This window comes from Hyperoodon ampullatus, assembly GCF_949752795.1.
Source record: "Hyperoodon ampullatus genome assembly, chromosome: 3".
Lineage (NCBI taxonomy): Eukaryota > Metazoa > Chordata > Mammalia > Artiodactyla > Ziphiidae > Hyperoodon > Hyperoodon ampullatus.
This window is the reverse complement of record NC_136916.1, coordinates 141683443-141710838: the sequence shown is the minus strand read 5'-3', so window position 1 is coordinate 141710838 and position 27396 is coordinate 141683443. Positions and strand designations below refer to the sequence as shown.

Below are 27396 nucleotides of genomic sequence, written 5' to 3'. Positions count from 1 at the left end.
GTTCTTCATGACATTTAAAAAAAAATTCCATATATATGTGTTAGCATACGGTATTTGTCTTTCTCTTTCTGACTTACTTCACTCTGTACAACAGACTCTAGGTCTATCCACCTCATTACAAATAGCTCAGTTTCGTTTCTTTTTATGGCTGAGTAATATTCCATTGTATATATGTGCCACATCTTCTTTATCCATTCATCCAATGATGGACACTTAGGTTGTTTCCAGCTCCGGGCTATTGTGAATAGAGCTGCAATGAACATTTTGGTACATATCTCTTTTTGAATTATGGTTTTCTCAGGGTATATGCCTAGTAGTGGGATTGCTGGGTCATATGGTAGTTCTATTTTTAGTTTTTTAAGGAACCTCCATACTGTTCTCCATAGTGGCTGTACCAATTCACATTCCCACCAGCAGTGCAAGAGTGTTCCCTTTTCTCCACACCCTCTCCAGCATTTATTGTTTCTAGATTTCTTGATGATGGCCATTCTGACTGGTGTGAGATGATATCTCATTGTGGTTTTGATTTGCATTTCTCTAATGATTAATGATGTTGAGCATTCTTTTATGTGTTTGATGGCAGTCTGTATATCTTCTTTGGAGAAATGCCTATTTAAGTCTTCTGCCCATTTTTGGATTGGGTTGTTTGTTTTTTTGCTATCGAGCTGCATGAGCTGTTTATAAATTTTGGAGATTAATCCTTTGTCAGTTGCTTCATTTGCAAATATTTTCTCCCATTCTGAGGGTTGTCTTTTGGTCTTGTTTATGGTTTCCTTTGCTGTGCAAAAGCTTTGAAGTTTCATTAGGTCCCATTTGTTTATCTTTGTCTTTATTTCCATTTCTCTAGGAGGTGGGTCCAAAAGGATCTTGCTGTGATTTATGTCATAGAGTGTTCTGCCTATGTTTTCCTCTAAGAGTTTGATAGTTTCTGGCCTTACATTTAGGTCTTTAATCCATTTTGAGCTTATTTTTGTGTATGGTGTTAGGGAATGATCTAATCTCATACTTTTACATGTCCCTGTCCAGTTTACCCAGCACCACTTATTGAAGAGGCTGTCCTTTCTCCACTGTACATTCCTGCCTCCTTTATCAAAGATAAGTTGACCATATGTGCATGGGTTTATCTCTGGGCTTTCTATCCTGTTCCATTGATCTATCTTTCTGTTTTTGTGCCAGGACCACACTGTCTTGATTACTGTAGCTTTGTAGTATAGTCTGAAGTCAGGTAGCCTGATTCCTCCAGCTCCATTTTTCGTTCTCAAGATTGCTTTGGCTATTCGGGGTCTTTTGTTTTTCCAAACAAATTTTGAAATTTTTTGTTCTAGTTTTGTGAAAAATGCCAGTGGTAATTTAATAGGGATTGCATTGAATCTGTAGATTGCTTTGGGTAGTAGAGTCATTTTCACAATATTGATTCTTCCAATCCAGGAGCATGGTATATCTCTCCATCTATTTGTATCATCTTTAATTTCTTTCATCAGTGTCTTATAATTTTCTGCATACAGGTCTTTTGTCTCCTTAGGTAGGTTTATTCCTAGATATTTTATTCTTTTTGTTGCAATGGTAAATGGGAGTGTTTTCTGAATTTCACTTTCAGATTTTTCATCATTAGTGTATAGGAATGCCAGAGATTTCTGTGCATTAATTTTGTATCCTGCTACTTTACCAAATTCATTGATTAGCTCTAGTAGTTTTCTGGTAGCATCTTTAGGATTCTCTATGTATAGTATCATGTCATCTGCAAACAGTGACAGCTTTACTTCTTCTTTTCAAATTTGGATTCCTTTTATTTCCTTTTCTTCTCTGATTGCTGTGGCTAAAACTTCCAAAACTAAGTTGAATAAGAGTGGTGAGAGTGGGCAGCCTTGTCTTGTTCCTGATCTTAGTGGAAATGGTTTCAGTTTTTCACCATTGAGGACAATGTTGGCTGTGGGTTTGTCATATATGGCCTTTATTATGTTGAGGCAAGTTCCCTCTATGCCTGCTTTCTGCAGGGTTTTTATCATAAATGGGTGTTGAATTTTGTCGAAAGCTTTCTCTGCATCTATTGAGATGATCATATGGTTTTTCTCCTTCAATTTGTTAATATGGTGTATCACATTGATTGATTTGCGTATATTGAAGAATCCTTGCATTCCTGGAATAAACCCCACTTGATCATGGTGTATGATATTTTTAATGTGCTGTTGGATTCTGTTTGCTAGTATTTTGTTGAGGATTTTTGCATCTATGTTCATCAGTGATATTGGCCTGTAGTTTTCTTTCTTTGTGACATCCTTGCCTGGTTTTGGTATCAAGGTGATGGTGGCCTCGTAGAATGAGTTTGGGAGTGCTCCTCCCTCTGCTATATTTTGGAAGAGTTTGAGAAGGATAGGTGTTAGCTCTTCTCTAAATGTTTGATAGAATTCGCCTGTGAAGCCATCTGGTCCTGGGCTTTTGTTTGTTGGAAGATTTTTAATCACAGCTTCAATTTCAGTGCTTGTGATTGGTCTATTCATATTTTCTATTTCTTCCTGATTCAGTCTTGGCAGGTTGTGCATTTCTAAGAATTTGTCCATTTCTTCCAGGTTGTCCATTTTATTGGCATAGAGTTTCTTGTAGTAATCTCTCATGATCTTTTGTATTTCTGCAGTGTCAGTTGTTACTTCACCTTTTTCATTTCTAATTCTATTGATTTGAGTCTTCTCCCTTTTTTTCTTGATGAGTCTGGCTAATGGTTTGTCAATTTTGTTTATCTTCTCAAAGAACCAGCTTTTAGTTTTATTGATCTTTGCTATCGTTTCCTTCATTTCTTTTTCATTTATTTCTGATCTGATCTTTATGATTTCTTTCCTTCTGCTAACTTTGGGGTATTTTTGTTCTTCTTTCTCTAATTGCTTTAGGTGCAGGGTCAGGTTGTTTACTCGAGATGTTTCCTGTTTCTTAAGGTAGGATTGTATTGCTATAAACTTCCCCCTTAGAACTGCTTTTGCTTCGTCCCATAGGTTTTGGGTCATCGTGTCTGCATTGTCATTTGTTTCTAGGTATTTTTTTATTTCCTCTTTGATTTCTTCAGTGAATACTTCGTTATTGAGTAGTGTATTGTTTAGCCTCCATGTGTTTGTATTTTTTACAGATCTTTTCCTGTAATTGATGTCTAGTGTCATAGCATTGTGGACAGAAAAGATACTTGATACAATTTCAATTTTCTTAAATTTACCAAGGCTTGATTTGTGACCCAAGATATGATCTATCCTGGAGAATGTTCCATGAGCACTTGAGAAAAATGTGTATTCTGTTGTTTTTGGATGGAATGTCCTATAAGTATCAATTAAGTCCATCTTGTTTAATGTATCATTTAAAGCTTGTGTTTCCTTATTTATTTTCATTTTGGATGATCTGTCCATTGGTGAAAGTGGGGTGTTAAAGTCCCCTACAATGAGTGTGTTACTGTTGATTTCCCCTTTTATGGCTGTTGGTATTTGCCTTATGTATTGAGGTGCTCCTATGTTGGGTGCATAAATATTTACAATTGTTATATCTTCTTCTTGGATCGATCCCTTTATCGTTATGTAGTGTCCTTCTTTGTCTCTTCTAATAGTCTTTATTTTAAAGTCTATTTTGTCTGATATAAGAATTGGTACTCCAGCTCTCTTTTGATTTCCATTTGCATGGAATATCTTTTTCCATCCCCTTACTTTCAATCTGTATGTGTCTCTAGGTCTGAAGTGGGTCTCTTGTAGACAGCATATATATGGGTCTTGTTTTTGTATCCATTCAGTCAATCTGTGTCTTTTGGTGGGAGCATTTAGTCCATTTACATTTAAGGTAATTATTGATATGTATGTTCCTATTCCCATTTCCTTAATTGCTTTGGGTTCGTTATTGTAGGTATAGTCCTTCTGTTGTGTTTCTTGCCTAGAGAAGTTCCTTTAGCATTTGTTGTAAAGCTGGTTTGGTTGTTCTGAACTCTCTCAACTTTTGCTTGTCTGTAAAGGTTTTAATTTCTCCATCAAATCTGAATGAGATCCTTGCTGGGTAGAGTAATCTTGGTTGCAGGTTTTTCTCCTTCATCACTTTAATTATGTCCTGCCACTCCCTTCTGGCTTGTAGAGTTTCTGCTGAGAGATCAGCTGTTCACCTGATGGGGATTCCCTTGTGTGTTATTTGTTTTTTTTCCCCTTGCTGCTTTTAATATGATTTCTTTGTGTTTAATTTTTGACAGTTTGATTAATATGTGTCTTCGTGTATTTCTCCTTGGATTTATTCTGTATGGGACTCTCTGTGCCTCTTGGACTTGATTAACTATTTCCTTTCCCATATTAGGGAAGTTTTCAACTATAATTTCTTCAAATATTTTCTCAGTCCCTTTCTTTTTCTCTTCTTCTTCTGGAACCCCTATAATTCGAATGTTGGTGAGTTTAATGTTGTTCCAGAGGTCTCTGAGACTGTCCTCTGTTCTTTTCATTCTTTTTTCTTTATTTTGCTCTGCATCAGTTATTTCCACTATTTTATCTTCCACCTCACTTATCTGTTCTTCTGCCTCAGGTATTCTGCTATTGATCCCATCTAGAGTAGTTTTCATTTAATTTATTGTGTTTTTAATCGATGCTTGATTCATCTTTATTTCTTGTAGGTCCTTGTTAACTGTTTCTTGCATTTAGTCTATTCTATTTCCAAGATTTTGGATCTTGGAAATAGAATCTTGGATCATCTTTACTATCATTATTCTGAATTCTTTTTCAGGTAGACTGCCTATTACCTCTTCATTTGTTAGGTCTGGTAGGTTTTTATCTTGCTCCTTCACTTGCTGTGTGTTTTTCTGTCTTCTCATTTTGCTTATGTTACTGTGTTTGGGGTCTCCTTTTTGTAGGCTGCAGATTCGTAGTTCCCATTGTTTTTGGTGTCTGTCCCCAGTGGCTAAGGTTGTTTCAGTAGGTTGTGTAGGCTTCCTGGTGGAGGGGACTAGTGCCTGTGTTCTGGTGGTTGAGGCTCGATCTTGTCTTTCTGGTGGGCAGGTCCACGTCTGGTGGTGTGTTTTGGGGTGCCTGTGGCCTTATTATGTTTTTAGGCAGCCTCTCTGCTAATGGGTGGGGTTGTGTTCCCGTCTTGCTAGTTGCTTGGCATAGGGTGACCCGCATGTAGCTTGCTGGTCATTGACTGAAGCTGGGTGCTGGTGTTGAGATGGATATCTCTGGGAGATTTTCGCCGCTTGATATTATGTGGAGCTGGGAGGTCTCTTGTGGACCCGTGTCCTGACGTTGGCTCTCCCACTTCAGAGGCACAGCACTGACTCCTGGCTGCAGCACCAAGAGCCTTTCATCTACCCAGCTCAGAATAAAAGGGAGAAAATGTAGAAAGTAAGACTTAGTAGAAGAAAGAAAGAGAGGGAGAAAGAAAGGAAGAAGGAAAGAAAGGAAGGAAGAAAGAAAGGAGGGAGGGAGGGAGGAAGGACGGAAAGAAAGAAAGGAGGGAGGGAGTGAGGAAGGAAAGAAAAAGAGTGAAAGGAAGAAGGGAGGGAGGGAGGGAGGAAGGAAAGAAAGAGAGAAAGAAAGAAAGGAGGGGTGGAGGGTGGGAGGAAGGGAAGGTAGGAAAAAAAGAGCAGGTAAAGTAAAATAGAATAAAGTATAAAATATAGTAGCGTTATTAAAATTAAAAAGTAATTATTGAAAAAAAAATGGACAGATAGAACCCTGGGACATATGGTGGAAGCAAAGCTATACAGAGAAAATCTCACACAGAAGTATACACATACACATTCACAAAAAGAGAGCAGGGGGAAAAATCGAATATCTTGCTCTCAAAGTCCACCTCCTCAATTTGGGATAATTCATTGTAAAAAGAGGAAAAGGAGGAAAAGTCTGAAATCTTGTCCTCAAAGTCCACCTCCTCAATTTGGGATGATTCGCTGTCCATTCATGCACTCCACAGACGCAGGGCACATCAAGTGGACCGTGGAGCTTTAATCCGCTGCCTCCGAGGCTGCACAGAGAGATTTCCCTGTCTCTTCTCTGCTCTCACAGCTCCCGGGTCTCAGCCTTGGACCTGGCCCCGCCTCTACGTGTAGGTCGCCGGAGGGCGTCCGTTCTTCGCTCAGACAGGACGGGTTTAAAGGAGCCGCTGATTCGGGGGCTCTGGCTCACTCAGGCAGAGTGGAGGGAGGGGTGCGCAGTGCGCGGCGGGCCTGCGGCGGCAGAGGCTGGCGTGATGTTGCACCAGCCCGAGGCACTCCGTGCGCTTTCCCAGGGAAGCCGTCCCTGGTTCCCGGCACCCCTGCAGTGGCGGGCTGCACAGGCTCCCCGGAAGGCGGGGTGGACAGTGACCTGCGCTCGCACACAGGCCTTGTGGCGGCGGCAGCAGCAGCCCCAGCGTCCCACGCCCATCTCCGGGGTCCGCGCCTTTAGCCGCGGCTCGCGCCCATCTCTGGAGCTTCTTTAAGCAGCGCTCTTAATGCCCTCTCCTCGCGCACCAGGAAACAAAAGGGAAGAAAAAGTCTCTTGCCCCTTAGGCAGCTCCAGACTTTTTACCCGGACTTCCTCCGGGCTAACCATGGTGCACTAACCCCTTCAGGCTCTCTTCCTGCCTCCAGCCCCAGTCCTCTCCCTGCGCTCCGACCGAAACCCGATACCCGAGCCTCAGCTCCCAGCCCCGCCCGCCCCGGCTGCCGAGCAGACAAGCCTCTCGGGCTGGTGTGTGCCTGAGGGCACGGATCCTCTGTGCCGGAATCTCTCCGCTTTGCCCTCCACACCCCTGTTGCTGTGATCTCCTCCGCTACTCCGAAGCTTTCCCCCTACGCCACCTGCAGTCTCCGCCCGCGAAGGGGCTTCTAGTGTGTGGAAACCTTTCCTCCTTCATGGCTCCCTCCCACTGGTGCAGGTCCTGTCCCTATCCTTTTGTCTCTATTTATTCTTTTTTCTTTTGTCCTACCCAGGTATGTGGGGAGTTTCTTGCCTTTTGGGGGGTCTGAGGTCTTCTGTCAGCGTTCAGTAGGTGTTCTGTAGGAGTTGTTCCACGTGTAGATGAATTTCTGATGTATCTGTGGGGAGGAAGGTGATCTCCGCGTCTTACTCTTCCACCATCTTCCTCCGCTCTCACCTGATCTAATTACTTTGAAGTCAGAAAATATACTTTAGTAATCTCAATACTTTGGAATTTATTGACATTTTTTGTGGCTCAAAGTCAGTTACATCTTGGTGGAATTTCCACACGCACTGGAAAAGAATGTGTATTCTGTAGTGTAGTGTGGGGTGTCCTATAAATGTCAGTTAGTTTGAGTTAGTTGATAGTGTTGGTGTTGGTCAAATATTCTATACTCTAAATCAGTTCTTCATCTGGTTGTTCTGCTAGTTAAGGCAGAAGGTTAATATCTTCCTTTATTATTGTGAAATTGTCTATCCTAGTTATGTCATTTTTTTTCTTCATGCATTTTGAAGCGCTTTCATTACTTTCATATGCATTTGGGAGTGGTGTATCTTCTTAATGAATTGACTCCTTTATTATTATTAAATGCCCCTCTTTATTTCTATTACCCCTTGTCTTCAGCTACTTTATTTTGTACTATCATGGGCAGACTTACCTTCTTATGCTTAGTATTTGAGTAGTGTATTTTCCCCCACACTTTCACTTTCAATTTTCAAATTAAAAAATTTTTAAAGTCTTTATTGAACTTGTTACAATATTGCTTCTGTTTTATGTTTTGTTTTTTTTGGCCCTGAGGCATGTGGGATTTTAGCTCCCTGACCAGGGATTGAACCCACACCCCCTGTACTGGAAGATGAAGTCTTATCCACTGGACCACCAGGGAAGTCCCTATCTATCTCTTTATACTTTAAATGGCTCTCTTAAAATACTAGACTATCAGTTTCTATTCTTTTTTAAAAATCCAGTCTGAAAATTTGTCTTATAATTAGTGTGTTTATTCCATTTACATTTAATGTAATACTTGATATAGTTGGATTTAGGGCTACCATCCTGTGGTTTATTTTCTATTTGTCCTATCTGTTTGTTTTTCCCTTCTTGACTTTTTTTGTGGAGGTTATTGTTATTATTATTGTTACTATTATTATTTTTTCAGCTAAAATGCCTATTACATTTGTTTTATTGTGATTCTGCTGGCAATGGTTTCTCCCAGCTTTTGTTTCTGAGCATGTCTTTATTTGACCTTCAATTTTGAAGGATATCTTTGCTCTCTATAAAAATCTAGGTTGATAAACACTTTTCTCTCAGTATTTTAAAGATGTCATTCCATTGATTTCTGGCTTCCTTTGTTTTTCATGCTTTGTATGCTGTAGTTATTACACCTCCCCAAAATATAACACATATAAATAATGTATCTTTGTTTTTGATGTTTAAAAACTTTTTCCCTTATTTTTCATTAGCAATTTTACTGTCATCTTCCTACTGTTGCTTCCTTTGGTTTATCTTGCTTGAGGTTTACTGAGCTAAGATCTCTGTGTTGCTATTTTCCATGCTATTTGAAAAATTTTAGTCATTCTTTATCTAAGTAACATTCGTGTCCTATTCTGTTTTTTTTCCCCAGACTCAGCTACATATATTTTAGATTGCTTGATATTGTCTCAGGACATCTTTTCAGTTATTTTCTCTTTTTGCTTCAGTTTGCAATAATTTGCATTGATATGTTTTTAAACTGTTCTTTCTTTTTTAGTGTCCAATATATTGTTAAATCTATTCAGTTTTTTATTTCAGAGATTGTATTGTTTATTTCTATGTTCCCATCTCAACCTCTCTATTGCCTATTTTTTCTCTTGATTATTGTTAGTTTCCTGTTTCTTTGCATGCCTAATAATTTTTAATTGTATACGGACATTGTATTGATACAGTGTAGAGATTTTGGACTTCATTATTTTCCTCTGAAGAGGATTTCATTTTATTTTAGCAGGTGGTTAAATTACTGGTGTGTCACCTTAATTATGACTTTAATTTTTTTTTTTTTAGTATGAGTCTATTTTCTACATTTTTGATCTTAGTCTCAGGTCATAACCCTTTATCCTGAGACTTGATTTTTATTCCTGAAGTAAGGCCTTCTGTGGAATTAATGGAAAGCTCAAGGTATTTGCCAAACTTCTCTAACTTGATAGGACTCGAACTCCAAAATTTCTCCTATAGCTTTGGGAAGCTGATGAAGTTTCTGCCTACCTCTTTAGCCTTCTAGTCATTGCAAGACAAGATGGGTTCCTTGTAGTCTCATCCTATGCATGCAGTTTAGGTCACAGAGGAGGATTTGAGGTAGATTTATATACAGGTTTATGGCTCCATATGTTAAAGGAATTCCACCTTAACTTCAAGCTGCTTTGGCAGTCCCAAATTATGACCTTTGACTTTTTAGCCCCATAAGACTTTTCTGTTTGAGCTCTATCACCCATGAACTATACAAACTGAGAGGTGCTCTCAGGGGAATGGACAGTTAAATGAATATCTCACCTAATGTGTCTTCCTTTTTTCAAGGGTTTGTCTTTTCCAGTTTCTATCCACTTTTGATTGTCTTTTAGTGCCTTGAAACAGATTTTTTTTCCCATATGTTGGCCCATGCTTCTTGATTTGGCATCTGTTCTCGTAAATTGTACTTGGTTACATATTTGTTTTTCTTAATATGTAAGTTGTTTGAGAGTAAAAGGCATGGTTTATTGATCTTTATTTTATCCCATTGTCTGATCCAAAGTAGTACCTTTTACTAAGCAGCTACTTAGTCAGTGAATTGCATTGTTATTTATAAGAAGAACAACTGTGAGTCAGAATTTAAACTTCGAGTCATCTACTCATAAGTTAATTTCTCTTCAGTACACCACTCAATATGAGTTCAAAGAAGATTTTTTAGGTAGTTTTTTTTTTTTTTTTTTTTTTTTGCGGTACGCAGGCCTCTCACTGTTGTGGCCTCTCCCATTGCGGAGCACAGGCTGTGGACGCGCAGGCTCAGTGGCCATGGCTCACGGGTCTAGCCACTCCGCGGCATGTGGGATCTTCCCAGACTGGGGCACGAAACCGTGTCCCCTGCATCGGCAGGCGGACTCTCAACCACTGCGCCACCAGGGAAGCCCTAGGTAGATATTTTGAAGTATAGTATTCCCTTAAAAATCTACTTGTAAAATATTGACATTTATTTTTAAAATAATTTTGTTTTATATTTTAATATTGTTTTAATTTTGATGTTAACATATATATCATTTGACCTACAAAACTGCTAAAGTTACTGCCTAAAACTGTTGGATTTTCAATCAAGGTATATGCCAAAAGATATTATTTTTTGTATTAATTTTTATACCTAAAGCAAAACCACTTTTCCATGCAAAACAGACCAGAGATGTTTCTTTTATTTAGAATAATGGTAGTTTCCAAATTCTGTGTAGCATGTGGTTGAAAATAATGTCTTTGAATCATTTTATTTTAAAAAGGGACTTTATTTAAAAATTTGATTTTAAATTAGACTTCTCTAGATCAAACTGATGGACAAAGAATTTGTCCCATCATGTCAAAATTACATTAATACAATTTTTGGATGAGTCATCCAAATTTGTCTGTGTTATTAAGTTTATTATTCTCAGTTTGTAGAGAAGTGACTATAGCCCTTAGTCTTAATAAATTGAACTGTTTTTATCTGTGATTATTATAGTCATTAACATTTATTTAATATTAACCATGCTTTGTTTTCATAGTGTAGTGTTTACTTGAATGCAAAGAGTATTGTAAACTGGCTTCTTTTCAATGGAGGTTTTAGTTTATATGCAAATCTTGTACTCATTGCAGATCTCACTTGCTGATCATGCTAACCTTGCCAGTTTCAAGGATACGTTTTATTATTTGTACCATAACAAACCATAGTTATATTTGTTTATTTTTATGAATTTGTCGTTTTAATTACTTGAAAGAAGTACATTGTTTAATGAAGCTAAAAAACTTCCCTTTTCTTCTTTCTCCTTTAGAATCGAGTTTCCTACTGGGAAATGCCCAGATTGTGGATTGGCCTGTAGTTTATAGTAATGACGGTTTTTGCAAACTCTCTGGGTATCATCGAGCTGATGTCATGCAGAAAAGTAGCACTTGCAGGTAGGTAAGAGAACAGCTCAGGAATGTTTTCTAAAGTTTAACTAAATGTTGAATGTGGTTAAAAGGCTTAAAGTTACTTAGACTCACTGTGATTTGGTCTTGCACCCAGTTCTTGGTACAGAGCTCCCAAAACTCTTGGAATTTCTTGTTATATGTTAATGAGGTGACTTTTGGAAAGCCCTTAGGTAACCTAAAGATGGGGTTGGCTGCCAGAGGAACCAACCATGTGATTAGTACCATGCCCTCTCCCCAGTCTCCTGGAGAGGGGCTGGAGGTTGAATCAATACCAGTGGCAATGAGTTAATCAATTATGACTGTGTAATGAAGCCTCCATAAAAACTCAGAGGACAGGTTCTGAGGCCTTCCAGTTTGGGCAACATGTGGAAGTGCCAAGAGTGGCATGTCTGGTGAGGGCATGGAAGCCCCATACCTTGTCCTGTGCATCTCTTCCATCTGCCTGTTTCTGAGTTATATCCTTTTATAATAAACCAGTAGTCTGGTAAGCAACATGTTTCTCTGAGCTCTGTGAGTCTCTCTAGCAAATTATTCAAACCAAAGGAAGAGGTCATGGGAACCTCTGATATATAGCTGTTTGTCAAAAGTACACATAACAACCTCTGCTTGTAACTGGTGCTGAAGTTTAAGGAGGGTGTCATGGGAACCTCCAATCTGTATTAGGTGGGTCAGAAGCACAGGCAACGACCTAGGCTTGTGACTGATTCCTGAAGTCTGGTGGAGGGTAGTCTTGTAGGACTGAACCCTCAAAGTTTAACCAGTGGAATGTGATGCTATCTGCAGGTAGGTAGTGTCAGAATTGATTTGAGTCATAGGACACCCAGCTGGTGTCCCTAGAATTGCTTGTTGTTGGTATAGGGAAACTCTCCACCACCCCCTACACACCCAGATTGGAATTGGTAACAGAACCTATGAAAACTATAGGGTAAAAATTATATTAGAATGTTAAGGAGGCTAAACTGTCAATAGAAATACATAGTTTAAGAGCCACTGGTGAGAACTTTTGCAAAGAGCAATATTTTTGCATAACTGTGAATTTATTAATTCATTCAATAAATATTTTTTGATCACCCTCTATGGGCCACAAACTATTCTAGGTGCCAAGTGATCAAAGGGACATCCTATATCAGAGGAACATTGATGTCATCAGCACTTCTTGAGTTGCTAAAACTGTATTGAACAAAGTAGAGGCAACAACCCCCAACCAAGTAGGACATGGTTTTTGAACATTTAAAAAAATCAAAATAAAGTTCTTTCATACTGTGTAAATCACACATACTTTGTTATGTTGGTACATTGTACCACTGCTATTTTGTTTGACTTATGTAAAATAGAATCTGGCATTTATATTATTTATAACAATTCTTTTAAAATATTCCATATCTGTGAGCTTAAAGAGACTATTACCAAAAAAGATCATAAAAAAGAAAAGGAAATTCTATATAAGGAACCAATTTAGAACCGAAAACTTTTCACAATATTTCAGTAAGGCCAGATGGGATGTTTTCTCCTTGAGTTAATTTTTCTTTAAAGCTCACACTTAACTAAGTACCAAAATCATGTTATTTTAGAACTGCAAGGGGTCTGAATTATTTTTTACTCCATATTCGTTATTTTTCAGAGGAAAAACTGAGTTAGAGTTAGGTTAAGGGATTTGCCCAGGGAAACAGTGATTTATTTATCTTTTTTTCTACCCATTTATGCTGCGAAACATTATATGCATACACAAATATATATATTCTACATCTTCATGGAGGGTAGGGATTTCATATGGGGTCTAAACCTGACTATACATGGGAATCACTTAAAGAGGTTTTGCAAAACACAGATTCTCAGACCTCATCTTAAACCTATTGAATCAGAATCACCCCAGGTGGGTAGGTGGGGGCAGAAATCAGTACTTTTAACCAGCAGCTCTGATGATCCTGATGCTTAGCCAGCACTGAGAAATTATCTGTTCAAACATCCTCTTTCTTCACTTATCCTCTCCCAGCAATCCTCATTTTCTCTCTACTAAAGTCATTCTCATATTCAGCCTTCACTTCCAGGCCTGAAATTGGTAGGTGGGAATGATGAAAAACTGGCCCCTCGTTGAGAAACTCTCTTTGGTAGCACGGATGTTTCTTGTGCCTTTTTATCTGCTGGGTGGATATTAGCTCTTGGCCTAGCACTGTCACTGAGGTGTATGTTCTAAATTCTGGGAGGCCAAGGTTTGTATTGAGCATTTCTGCTCCCTTATGTCTGGGCAGGGTTTAGGTTAGGAAAAGGTTAATTTTATGGTAGACCTAACCTGTGGAACAGGTTCTATAGAGAATTCCAGGAAATGTAGATGCTCCCATACCTATTTCCTGACCTCCCACCATCATCATGCCGGGCTTGTTTCAAGTTGCCATCTTCTACCTGAAGGTGCTCATGACTTTTCCTCCTTCGATTCCCTATAGTTCATCATTTGGCACCATCATATGGCCTTAAACTAGTTTTTCTTATCCCTGGGGTTTTCATCGCTATTGCTTTTGTTGTCATTTTGAGATGTATTGCTCTTCATATCTGGATATATTGTAAAGTCATGCTCACATCTCTTCTTGCTTCCCATGTATCTGCCCCTATACCCCAGCCTGTTTTCTTTGGCATGTGCACTTTTTCCTATAAAAAGTTCATTAAAAAATGCTGGCATGTTGTAACTGTATATTCTCTCCCCTTAAAGCATTGCTTTCCCTCCTACCACCAGTGCCAGATTATACATGCCTTGAAGGTAAGGATTCCATCTTGTTCACTTTTGTATGCGCTACAGGACACAGCTGTGTTTTGTGTCAGTATTGTTGAATTGGTTGGTTTGTTTTGCAATAAACCCTAACCTAGGTCTCACAGACTTCTGTATAACATGTTTTTATTTATTGTATTTTATCCCAAGTGTTATGGTATTTGAGGTGGGTAAGAAAGCAGAGAGATTTGGATTATGTTACACTTTTTCACTGTGGGAAGATGTATGCAAATCTCCCCCCAGTTCTTCTTCACTTTTGTTAGAAATAGTATTTTCAAAATACCAGTATTCTTTTATTTTTTTTAACATCTTTAGTGGAGTATAATTGCTTTACAATGTTGTGTTAGTTTCTGCTTTATAACAAAATGAATCAGCTATATGTATACATATATCCCCATATCCCCTCCCTCTTGAGTCTCCCTCCCACCCTCCCTATCCCACCCCTCTAGATGGTCACAAGGCACCGAGCTGATCTCCCTGTGCTATGCGGCTGCTTCCCACTAGCTACCTGTTTTACATTTGGTAGTGTATATATGTCAATGCTACTCTCTCACTTTGTCGCAGCTTACCCTTCCCCCTCCCTGTGTCAAGTCCATTCTCTACGAATACCAATATTCTTTAAAAATTTTTTTATTGAAGCATAGTTAATTTACAAGATTATATTAATTTCAGGTGTATAACAGTGATTCAAAATTTTTATAAATTATACTCCATTTAAAGTTATTGTAAAATATTGGCTATATTTCTTGTGCTGTACAGTATATCCTTGTAGCTTATTTATAAATCGTAGTTTGTACCTCTTAATCCCCTACCCTTATCTTACCCCTCCCCTCTTCCCTCTCCCCACTGGTAATCACTAGTTAAACATAACAGTATTCTTAACACAATTATTACTTGATTGCACCAAATGCCCACTGTGTTCTGCTAATCTAAAACTTGCAAGCAATTGAATGCTCTCACAGAGCAATGAAGACTAGCATCTGATATATGAGCAAGTGTTTGAATCCTATCAGGTTTTCTTAAGGCATAGTTTATTTTAATGCACGCCCCTTTCAAACTTCTCCATTCCATTTAAAAATTAAACTACACCCATTTTACTTTCATTGAAGCACTTTTTAGAAGAATGAAGACCTGGAAATAATAAAAGCGTCTGGTAGTATATTTATTAAAAAATATTATGGCAAAGCCCTAACTTCCTACATCATATGTTGGAAGAATAATGACACTGAAAGAAGCTAACAACGTATTACTAAGTAAAAAAATCAACCAACCAGCCAAATAAACAAAAAAGATTTCAAAACAATATCTGCATCATGATTCCAATTTTTTTTTACATATAGTTGTTTTCCATTTCCTGTATAAATCTATAAAAGCCTTTGAATATGATACACAAGGAAACAGAAGGAGGAAAGAAACTTTTATACACATTTAGAAATACAGTGTTAAAGCTAATGTTATACAGTTTTAGAATCACTGAATTCCAGTTGAATATGGAGATAAATAATTTGATACTGAGGGTAGCCTTATAAACAAATCAAAGAATTTTACTGATTTTAATAATGACAAGTTTTAGACAAACATAACAGAATAAGAAACTACAAATCAGTGAGTATCACTTTATGAGGAAAAAATATGAATACTTTATGTGCTGAAAAAGAGTCATCTTTGTATACAACTTGCACTAGATGGATTAACATTGATAGGATTAAAGTGGTAACTGCATAAAGATTACATGTCCTATTTTTAAAATATTCAAATGTGAGTTTTATGGAAAATGACAAATATTAATTTGTAATTTTACAATATCAAGAGGCTAAGATTATTTATACATTATATATTATTATACATTATTTATACATTTGTATATTTATTCTGTTTTCTTATCTTTTTCCTTCTTTGTCTTTCCCAATCCTTCTCCCATTAGACCAGGTGCATAGAACCAAATTAAACATACTCCTCAGTTTGTCCCAATATTATCATTTGGATCTCTCTGGGCACAGTCTATTTATTTTATTTTAATTTATTTAATTTTATTTGTTTTATTTTGTTTTATCTTCTTTTCTTTTATTTATCTTCCCCTTCATTCCATTCCCCTTCATCTTCCATAGTTATTCATTTTAGTGTGTTCATTGTACGTCTTTCTAATCCATCTTCCATGTGTTTAATAAATACGTGTATTCTTGAAATGATGTTGCTTTGTGTGTGTTTGTTTTTAAGGCCTACATAATTCATACCGTGCAGTAAGATATACAGTTTCTTACTCTCTTCACTCACCATTATGTTTTTGATATTTTTTAATGTTGCTATGTCATAATCTATTTCATCATGTCTGACTGTTTTATAGTGTTCCAGTGTCCTCACAGCCTTCATTTTCTTTATCCACTTTACTAGTCTTGAACTCCAACTTTTGACTTTGTTACTCCAACAAGTTGGAGGTAAACATCCTCATACACAACTTCTTGTGTTCCCATGGGAGAAGTTGTCTGTCTCTATGCCCAGAAATAGGATTGCTGGATAGTAGAATATATGCAGAAATTGTAGATTAACTGCTGTCAGATTGCTGTCCAGAATGGCCCTCTGTTTCTACTCTCAGCAGCCATGAGGGAGGGTTTTCCTATATCCTTGCACTTTATAATAGTAGCTAAATTTCTATTAAAAAAAATCTGATGTGTGCCATGTACTGTCTCATTTTTATTTTAGCTAAAATTTCAAAAAATATTTTAATGAAATTTCTGGATTCCTAGGAAGTTCAAATATTCATTTTACTCTTCCATAATTTCATTTCCAAGCTTTTGGACTGTTGCTCTTTATTGAAGAACACAAAATGTATTGCGTGTTTGAAGGAAATTGTATGTAGATTTTGGGGGAATGGCATTTAAAAACACCTGATCTTATCTCAGGACCCTTAGAAAGCCCTGACATTCGAGACATACTGTCATAGGTCAGGTAGAAACCACTTTAGCATTTTACCCTTGACTAACCTGAACCTTTTAAAAACCTGTTCTACTTCTTTTTAAATTTATTTTTCATTTATTTATTTTTGTTTTTTAAGATAAAGGGGTGAGAAGAGCAGTCAGATAGGTAGGGAAGATTGGAGTAGATAGATGCTTTCAAATACAGTTTTTTTTTTTTGGAAGGCCCGTTAATAATTCTTAACCAAACTATCAAATTAGACGATGAAGCAGAGATGTTAAGAGCCACTTTATTGGATGTATTTTCACAGGTAGTTTTATTAACGCAGGGTTACCTCAGTCAACAAGAGAACATTACACATGATGGATGTCAGTCAGTCTGGTTCCATTTGGCTGAGGGCTCTGCTTCACAATGAGCGAAAGTGTTGAAACATTCAGTGTTGACTGAATGTTTGTGTGCTTATTAGTCCAGGAACATTGTTGACCATTAGCAGATTAAGATAGATTGGCAGCACTCATGATTAGATTATATATTTTTTCAGTTTGTAAGATTCCTTTCTCCTTTGGAAGTCTGTCAACATTATAGCCATACTTACTGTCAGGTGTTATAACGAGGCTGGTTTGTGAGATTTTGATGGCAAAACAAGGGATCCAAAAATAAGTAAATCTTGCTATAAACCAAACCGCCTAGTCCTAGAAGTTTCCTAGGGTAGGATATACTGCCAAATGCTCAGGCAAGCTGGATATGGCCCAAGCCAGGCCTCAGGAAATCTCCCTTACTCCCAAGATCAAGTCTTCCCACAAGTTAGTTGTGTGGCAAGATAAGTGGCCAGATTATCCAGCAGCAGGCCCTGGGTGAATTTATGCCTCAATGTCATGGGCTCACAAAGAAAGAAGACACACAAAATGATGTGTGTATCCCTTTAATACACAGGGACCCTGCCCATTAGCAGCCATGGCCCAACCCTTGCCCTAGAATTGTAGAGGAGCAAAGGAGTAAGGTTGGGCTGGAGGGGCTTCTAACCCCACCCATAAGAAGCATTCCAGTAATAAGTCATTGTACAGTACATTATAATTTGCAACTTCATGTGCATTATCCTTTTAATCCTCACCCTCTGAGTTATATTAACATTACCATCATTTTACTGATGAGGGAACTAAGAAGTTATACGACTTGGCCATGAGCCTTACAGATTGTAAGTGGTCCTCTAAGTGCAGTGGTCCTCTGTTATATTGTGGCTGCTCCATATTATAGCAGGGATAGATTGCTTCTGTGCATCTAATTTTATTTTCCTTCCAATAAGAACAGTGCAGTTGTAGAAGTCATTTATTATTACTGAAGGGGAGCTTGGCTATCTAAGAGAGTAATTGGAAGTTCTGTAATTTTTTAGTATTCCCATTATATATTCCTGGAGGATATTCAATAAGAGACATAAAAAGTATTTAAGATTATTATATAGATATATAGTTTCTAAAGTCTGATGATTATCATTTCTAAATCTTGGTTTCCTTCAAATTCCATTAACCATTCAAAGACTGCATTGAGCTTCAACCATCTGCCATCAGGCTGCAGGAAACCTCGGTAAAGAAATTCATCATTTACACATAAAAAATGCCGAGCAAGTAAGCAAATGTGCCATACACATAAAATATGCAGAAGCATTGATTTAGTCATTTTGGTTTGGACACCTTTGGGTGGAAACACTTTCAAAGTTTGAATTAATCTCCAGAACACTTGCTTTGGAAGGTTGGATAATACATTTCAGACATTCTTTCAGGTCATTTTGAAATATCTTTTGTTATGTAACTGCTGCATTTTACCACTTCAAATATGTGTTCTGTCTCTGGAAATACGTAGTTTTAAAACTTAAAATAAAAATATGAGTGAAACTGCGTAAGAAATAAAACCTATTTTTGAAAAATTATTCAGAGTATAATAAGCTGGGATTTTTTTCTTAAAATGATCCTATTTTCTTAGGACAGTCTATTTTAGCATTGGGAGGGCTAAAGAATGGGTTATAGAATTTTCAGAGTTTATTTGAGAAATTGCTTGTTTTCACCTTCTCTTCAGCATTTTAGCTGAATCAGACTTGTGTTGTATTTCTTCTTAAGTGGTATTATTACATCAATTTCTAAGACAGTTTCTTCTTTTTTAATTTGAGTTGTAACATTTTTAATCCTATTTGAGTTAATTTTTTACCATTTTTATCCTAGTTGCTTGTTATATTATAGATGATTTCTTTTTTATATTTTTCTGTTGGCCAATTATGAATATTGTGTTTTGGTTTACTGAACTATTGACTCTGACATTTAGTAATAGGAGTAAATACTTTCTCTTTTCTTTAAGACCACAAACATTTATTTAGTTTAATTACCCTTATTATTATTATTTTTTGTATTTTTAATGTTTTCTCTTTATTAGTGTCTTTAGGTTAAAAATAACAGTCAATAAAAAAGTTTACTTGTCTGTAAAAAATATTAACAGTATTAAATAGTGTTTTATTTGTGGGGAGGAAAAGAGGGTGACTTTGTGCACTTTAACTGAGGAATTCTAATTTAATTATAATGCCCTCAGGAGATTTTCATAAAACTCGCATGAGCTGAAACTCAGGCTTTGACAGGAACAGTGGCTTTTCAATGCCCTCGGAAGCTTCATGTGTTAGTCTGGCTATAGGATTATGGAATTAGAGTCTGTCATCCTATTCTGATATTCTCTTGTTTATTTTACTATTATAATGACAATTAAAAATTCCTTTTTTATAAAAGAGAAAAGTATTGTATTGAAAATGCAGATTGGACAACCTTTGGTTTGCCTCATCTACTTTCTTAGTTTTTAGAATTCTAGTTGCTTAGGTTAGTGTTACCATAAGATGGGTCATTACTCTGTAATTTTTTGGAATTTTTGAATTTTTATTTACTTATTTTTTAATACCGCAGGTTACTCTGTAATTTTTAGTTGTGATATAGTTTCATGGTTGAATGCTGCTAGTTTTGCTGGCTCTTGCTAACAAACTATGCTTTTCATGTTGTAAACTTTCTAGATTGAGACATTCAGGAACAGATTTCCCATGAGGTTAAGGAATCTTAACCTTCAGGGGCCTTTACTTGAGTGCATATCTTTCAAGCCTCTGTACCTAATTTTGTTTTATAATTTTGCATTCCTTTCCTTAAAGACTGCCCCTAAAATTGTATAAGCTTCAGGCCCCGCCACACTTGGATTTACCTCTGGCTGATAAGCTAATTTATTGAAAACTCGAAGAAAAGCAATAACAAAGATATACTTGAGCCTTCAAAAACTTAGTCAAGTGCCACACATTTTTTCCTGGTGGAAGAAATGGTCTGGACAATTATAACAACTAGTAGAACTAGGTATCTGAAACCAGATGCACAACTGATGATTGGGAAAGCATCAGGAATAGGGTTTTATAAGCTTGTAGTGCTTGACTGAGTTCTGTTTTGTAAATTCTCAGACTATTGGTGAGTTTCTCTTAGAAAAAATAGATAATTTAAAATGTTAGGAAATGTTTGTGGTATGTGGAAATTCACTCTTTAATCTATGTTTTGTATGTGCTGTAGTAATAGCATATGTCTCCTTCAGTTTCTCTTCTTTATTTTCCCTCCATTGTCTCTACTTGTACATATTTCAGAAAAATCCTCATAAATAGTGAGAATGCCAATGCAGTATATGTGTAATACAGAGTCTTCACATTTCATTGTAGTATGGGAGTGTAAAAAAGACCATGCAAGCTGAAACCATGTAATAGGATATTAATACTCAATTGAAAAATTATGATTGTTCTGTGACAGTTAACAGTGTTAAAGCATTAAAAAATCTCTTACTGTTGGTTATAAGTGCAGGGAAATGAAAATAATAGTCAAACTAATATTTATTTTGTACATTAGAGTATTTAGTGATCTATAACATTAGAAACATTGAAAGTGTTTCATTTCTTTGTAAAAAGCTATCACAAGTCATTTGAACAATTCTTACATTCTCATAATATATTTTATGATATGAAGAGAGCATTTTTTTTTTTATCTCTTAGCAAACAGTCATACTCGTTTTAAGTTTGAATTCCACTTTCAGTATCGTGAATTACCTCCAAGGGCTCCTTTAATACGAAGATTTTTTTACTGGTATGACTTCCTCTGGAAAACCTTGGTCTTTCTTGTAACAGGCCCTTTCCTGATTTATGTTGATAAGTTTGTCCTCATTAGGTTCCTCTGCCTGCATATATAGAGCCTCTCAAATGACAGCAGTGTCAACATTCCCACTATTCTTATAGAAGAAATAACTTCATTTATGTTTAATCTGAATTTCACTTCCAGCATATCACTTTACATTTCTTTGGTAGACTTTAATCTTTGATGGTGAATTCCTGCTTTTGTTTATCCATTTTTGTAAAATGTCATATTAGTTTACCACTGAGAGACAAGGAGACAACACAACTACACACTTCTTTCTGTGCATGAACTGAGTAGTAGTAGATGCACAGTAATACTGACAGGCTTTAAAAGAAGTGGTGTGATTTGTCACTGATTGTAATGTGTACTTGCTATTTACTAGTGACTTGTAGACTGATGAGCTAGCAACAAAGTTTATACTTTATGCTATCATTCAGTTAGTATACTATGAAAACCAAAATTTGAACTGTGTTATTGGGAAACTGGTATTATTTAACTAAAGCATAGTAACTAAAATTGCTGCATATTGGACTTGTGTAAAGTGAAGACTGCTTCTCTCTCTCTTTCTCTCTCTCTGTATGTTCAAAATAACTTCTAAAGCTAGATTTTAGCAGGAAGTTTAGCAGTCATGGTTAAAACATGGTTTAAATATTTCAGTTCATTTTGTGGGAGCAACATTATATTTTGTAACTAAATCCGAATACTTAATTAAAAAAAGACAAATATATGATTTTATGTAGCATTTGAAAAGGAACACAAAACTGAAATGGATTGTTTGGTGTTTTTTCCAGTTTTATGTATGGAGAATTGACTGACAAGAAAACCATTGAGAAAGTCAGGCAGACTTTTGACAACTACGAGTCAAACTGCTTTGAAGTTCTTTTGTACAAGAAAAACAGTAGGTATCTATATTACCCATAAGGTGTGTCAACTCTTTATTAATATTACGTCTTGGTAAGTGGTAGTTAAGCTATAGTGTAGAGAGAATATAAAACTTTTATTGCTTCTCTTGGCAGGAGGTACTTGTAAAAATTAGATAGCAAAATTAATAAATAATACTTACAAAAAGCAACCTTTTGAGGACTGAAAGAAAAATATAATGCATTTTGAATGTGATTTTTTTTGTGTCAGGTGGCAAAATGTTCTGTGATTAATACTCATGGTAAAGATCCTATAGTTGTGACAGCAACTAAAAATGACAGAGAAATTCATTCATTTCTTCTTACAGTTAAAGGGAAAGTTGATTGGTGTCAATGGGTATGTTTGATTACCTTTCTACACATATGTAGATGATGTGAGTATATGGTATCTACCTGAGGTGAATCTTTACCAGTATGGCTGTTTGCTAGACTCAGACTGTTTTTGTGCTAGACTTTTGAGTGGAAGTAGTCATTACTTTCAGGATGGGCCACTCACATCTGGTAACTTTGTGTTGATTGTTGTTTGCTGTTCTCCATGATGGGATTTGTGGGTGGTCTATTGTCTGTTATATAATCACATAAGACCTCATGATATGGGTCTTAGGCAATTATGGGAGAGTCTGATGAGACTCTCCATTGGAGTTTGGAGGAAAAAACCAACCAAACAAAAAACCAACTAGTACACTCATCAACCAAGTCTCCTTTCTAATTTGTTTTCTTTGAATTGTCACTTACTTTATTTCTTTTTTGCTGCATTTCCAAACAGTTTTTTTTTAAAAAAGAACAGTCACTGCATAAGATGAGTCAACTTATTTAGTGTTAATGTTAAATGATAGCAAAGCCAATTATTATCTTTAGTGGAAATTGATGGTTACTAAATTCTTCCCCAGTTCAGGAAGCATTCTAGCTTCAACAGGAAGCGCTTGTACTGGGTTTAGTGCTGGTTGGGTTTTGTGGAGCATAATTTATCCTCTCCATTGTACCTTAAACATTTGTTCTCTATGGAATATTTAGAATTACATTTAGGTTTCTCTTTTTATTAATAGACCATCATAGGGATAATAACAACCATAGACATTGCTTTCCAGTAGTAGTGAAGTTCCATTACCAGTATCACCTGGTTATGGGAGCACCAGTCTTCAGTGGTTTTATTTAAGGAACGTCCTATCATCTTATCTTTCATTTTAGAATCAAGGCTGAAAATGTATTTCTCTTTGACATCATAGCCAAATGTCCATTGGCTTACCAACTAGAAAACAATCCATTCTGAATGATCAGCTCTGTCTTCTACAAGAGAAAAGCCAGTCTCTAGGTGCTTTCTGGTTTTTTTTTCACTAGGTCCAAATACATACTGATAAGCTGTAGTAGACCCATATGCCAAAACTCCCTTTCATTTTTTTTTTTTTTTTTTTTTGCTGTACCACGAGTCTTGTGGGATCTTAGTTCCCCAACCAGGGATCAATCCTGTGCCCCCTGCCTTGGAAGTGCAGAGTCCTAACCACTTGTCCACCAGGGAATGCCCCCTGTCATTTTCATATAGGGTTGTTATCCCTCGAATGACTTCAATATGTACCTTGAGTTTAGCAAGTAATTTAAGAATATTCCGTATTACTAGGGTCATTTAACCCTGGGATTTAAACAGAATAAATGAATCTTTTTCTGATTTTAAAGCTTCAAAGCCAAGTCCATAGTTTCTGATTTTCTCAAAAATACCTTTGTGGAAATTTTGTTTTGTTTAGATCCTTTAAATCATGTTAACAATAGCTTTAATATTACATTTCCAAAAGTTTCCTTCCAAGGTGGTTTGGATAGTTTGCTTTATTTTAATAGCTTGTAATAATTGTCTGACCTTTGTTCAGGCCTGTCTGGTTCTTTTCAGATCTATACAGTATCTATAAACATGTAGCTGTCTGCTTAGAGCCAGTAGGAGCTATGGCCCATAGCACTATAGATTAAAACTCCTGTCCCTTCTGGAAAGTATCTGCATTGAGTTTTTTTTTCTTTAATATGAAGAATAGATATTATCCATGCATTATAAGGCAGTTCTACTATACTTAAAAGCAGCTTTAAAAAATCTTGTAAATAGCTAAAGACTTTTGAACAACTGAAAAAAGTGTGTTCTTATGACGTTTTTTAATGTTAGAAAAATTCACATGCCTGTAGAGAACTGTTTTGGGAATGCCTGAATGCCAAGTCCTCCCAACACTTCCATTAAATAATTAGCTAAACACCATTTGCAGACAGGGAGATTGAGGTATCTGATTTAATATGTGTCACGATCGACATTTCAGTTTGCAGCCTCTATTCTTTAGGTCCATTGCTCTGATTAACAGTGGGCTGCTTCTACTGTTGAGAAAGAAGCAGTGGCTCTGGGATGATGACTGAAAATGGATCTTTCTGTTTACACAAAGGCAGAACTGTGATATCTAGGGCAACTCCAAATAATCAATGCCAGGGCACTGCCTCGAATTTCCAGCAGCTACAGGCCTCTCTACCTAACTCTCCCAGACTTCCCATCTCCTTGAACCCCAAATCCAGAATATGGATATTTCACCAACCACTCAGCAAAAACTCAGCCTACTTGGAGAAGTCGGAGCCTGTGACTAAACCTGAAAATAGTATACCGTGATATCTGAAAACAATTTTAAAAACAGCTCTGACTAAATCCCAAAATTTGAAAAGTTGCTGTTTTCATAGGAAGGTATGAACTGTAACATCATCTCTTTCTCTTCAGATTTCTAGCAGACCTTGGAAAACGACTTGTTTTTAATACTGCTTTCTCTCTGTTTATAACCTTGCTGCCTCAAGCTCACTGTGTTGGAACAGCCATAGGCCATGTATCTGCTAGTGTCTGGGCCTGGTGATTTGTCAAACTCTGTACATCACTCACAGTTCCTGGACACACTGTGTAAAATAAGAAGCAGAAAACAAAGAACAAGCCTTTCTGGGAGATGGTGTGATTGTTTTTGAGGTCCCTGTCTCATCCTGTAATCATTTTGGAAAAGGCCATGTCCTCTGTAGGCCCCCTGGGGTTGAAAAGGACCTGGTTGTCAGAACTGAATATTTATAGAAATCTCCTCTCTCGAATTCCCTGACTTCTAGCACCCAGTAGTTAAGTCACCCATTCTTGGGTAAATGGCAAATTCCCCTTTGTGGTGATATCGTTAACTGACAATTTTTGGCCACAGGTGTGGAGGTGCTTCTTATTGGTTTTCATTGGAAGTCACTAACAGGCTATCAACTCTCACCTAGAGATTATTAACAGCTGCACATTTCACTCCCCAAATCCCAAACTGACAGAAGACTTTATGTCTTTAAGAATGAATATTTGGAGAGGCTTTACTGCCTGTGGCTTGGAAAGACTATCATGGAAAATGTGTCTTTTTGATTCTGATGGAACATTCCCTCAGTGTTTTATCATTTAATGGGTAATTACTCCTTTGAAGGCATTTCTTGTGTCTTCAGATATTTATTATTTGACCCATTGCCAGTTTCTAATTTGTCCAAATCCTAAGCCTTGAATGCTTTGAAACTCTGTGTCCTCTGGAGTCTGTAGGAGCCACTGTTTGAAGAACATGGTGACAGAGACCAGCCTCATACTTTGAGCGAGGGAGGTTGGAAGCAGTGTCTCATGAAGATGCCTGAGACTTTCAAGGCCTGGGGACATTTTTTTTTTTTTCTTTAACACTGCCTTAAAGGCTTCAGGTATAGCTCTGTGTACATCAGGCTTCTACTGTTGCTGACATCATATCTCTCTGATGTGGGGATGTGGTCAGAGCCACAGAGTTATAAGTCTGTCTGACTGATGAGAGAGTCTTGAGATAGAAGCAGCATTTCAAAAGTTTCTCAAAGAGGAATACTTATCAGAGCATCAGGTATTAATGTTGAAGTCGACTGGAAAAACTTCTCAAAGTGACAAGGAGGAATGCTCACACTTGGTGAGACTATGGAAAGGAGGTGGTGAGAGCAGCAAGGTGTAGGGACCCAGATCTAAAGGTGATGCTGGCATTGCTTAAATAGCAAGACTGCCTTTATTCCACTGCATTGTGAAATGACACCCCATGCTTTACTTTCAAATTTTGATATTTTGGGTTGAAAAATATGTTCATTAATTTTTGAGCAACTGGTAGTTGATATAAAATGAAACGTGTTTTGATTCTTTTCAGCAATTAAAATACTATTGTTTTGGTGCTGATTCCTGGCATAGAAGTTGGCAGCTGAAGGAGGAAGGAAAGCGGGAGATGATATCATCGTGATGGTTATGTCACGATCTGTTGTCCTTTCTCTCTTTTACAGGAACCCCTGTTTGGTTTTATATGCAAATTGCACCAATAAGAAATGAACATGAAAAGGTGGTTTTGTTCCTATGCACTTTCAAGGACATTACATTGTTCAAACAGCCAATAGAGGATGATTCAACAAAAGGTAATTTTCAAAAGAATCACCATACTTAAGGATTAGCCTGTCATTTAAATATATTATTATTATTATTTTAACAGCATCCATTGGTTGAACTTGAAAACAAAATTTTACTGTGTGGCCGTTCTTTTGCTTTATTCATTCTAGTAATTGTCCAGAATCATTTTATTCAATCATATTGTTTGAATGGAAGTAGAACATTGAAATATTCATTGGTCAACTTAAATTATAAGTTAAATTATAAGAGGAATTGAGATGAGATATAAGGAAGAGATTTCATAGAGCATTATTAATTTTGAATCAATATAATGGGAGTTTCAACACCTTCTATCATACTTAGCTTTAGAAACAAAGCTTGTGGGATTGTTTGGGTGATGTCCTATTAGAACACAGTTGATTAGTTGATTGAATTTTGTTACATTGATTAGAGCTTGATTAGTTGACTTTTCCAGGTTACTTTTCTCCCTTTATTTATTTGGTTTTTGTAGATTCTCTTGGGTAGATGTTGTTTAATTATGTAAAGAACAATTTTGTCATTCAGAAAGCGGCTGGCAAAATGCAAACATTCTGATTGGAGTCTTATTGACTATAATATTCAGAGAGACTGCTATAGAAAACATTAGTCAGTGGCATGTGCTTTTACCCCCTTTTATATGTAATTTACTCTCATTTTGTTCTCTCCAATTATGTTTAAATTAGAAACTGGTGTCATATAAATGCAGAATTTCAAATACCCTCAGAAGATTTTATGAAATGTTATTTTTAATAATATCTTAGGAGATTGAAAATGAATGTTTTCTTTACATTTAGCAAACATTGCCTTTTCTTACCTCTTTAAAAAAACTGGCACAGAAGTTTTAATCTTTTCAACTGCAATCATAGTCATAGAAAAATTGCATTAGGTTTATTCCCTGCATATGAATTCATATGTATATTATATAAGTGTGTGTGTGTATATACATATGCTTAGTTTCTGGTTAGCAACAAATTGCAAGAGGAAAATTTTATGATGTGCAGAGCATTTAAAGCATGAGAGAAATTCATTTGTGACTATTTCTGAAAATGTGTGTGTTAAATAATCTCCTGGAAGATCGAATATTCACTTTTCGACATGTACTACCTGTTTCTCTGCCTTTACTCTTAG

General features: G+C 36.7%; 1 protein-coding gene across 1 annotated transcript in view; it reads left to right on the top strand.

Moving 5' to 3' along the window:
- KCNH5 (potassium voltage-gated channel subfamily H member 5) overlaps window positions 1–27396 on the top strand; it is a gene marked incomplete at both ends in the record, with an annotated part of 361648 nt that overhangs the window by 24701 nt on the left and 309551 nt on the right. The window contains 3 exons of the mRNA XM_079700833.1: window positions 10917–11040; window positions 21705–21811; window positions 26130–26258. Coding sequence (XP_079556959.1) covers window positions 10917–11040; window positions 21705–21811; window positions 26130–26258 — 360 coding nt within the window. The remainder of the gene's footprint in view (window positions 1–10916; window positions 11041–21704; window positions 21812–26129; window positions 26259–27396) is intronic.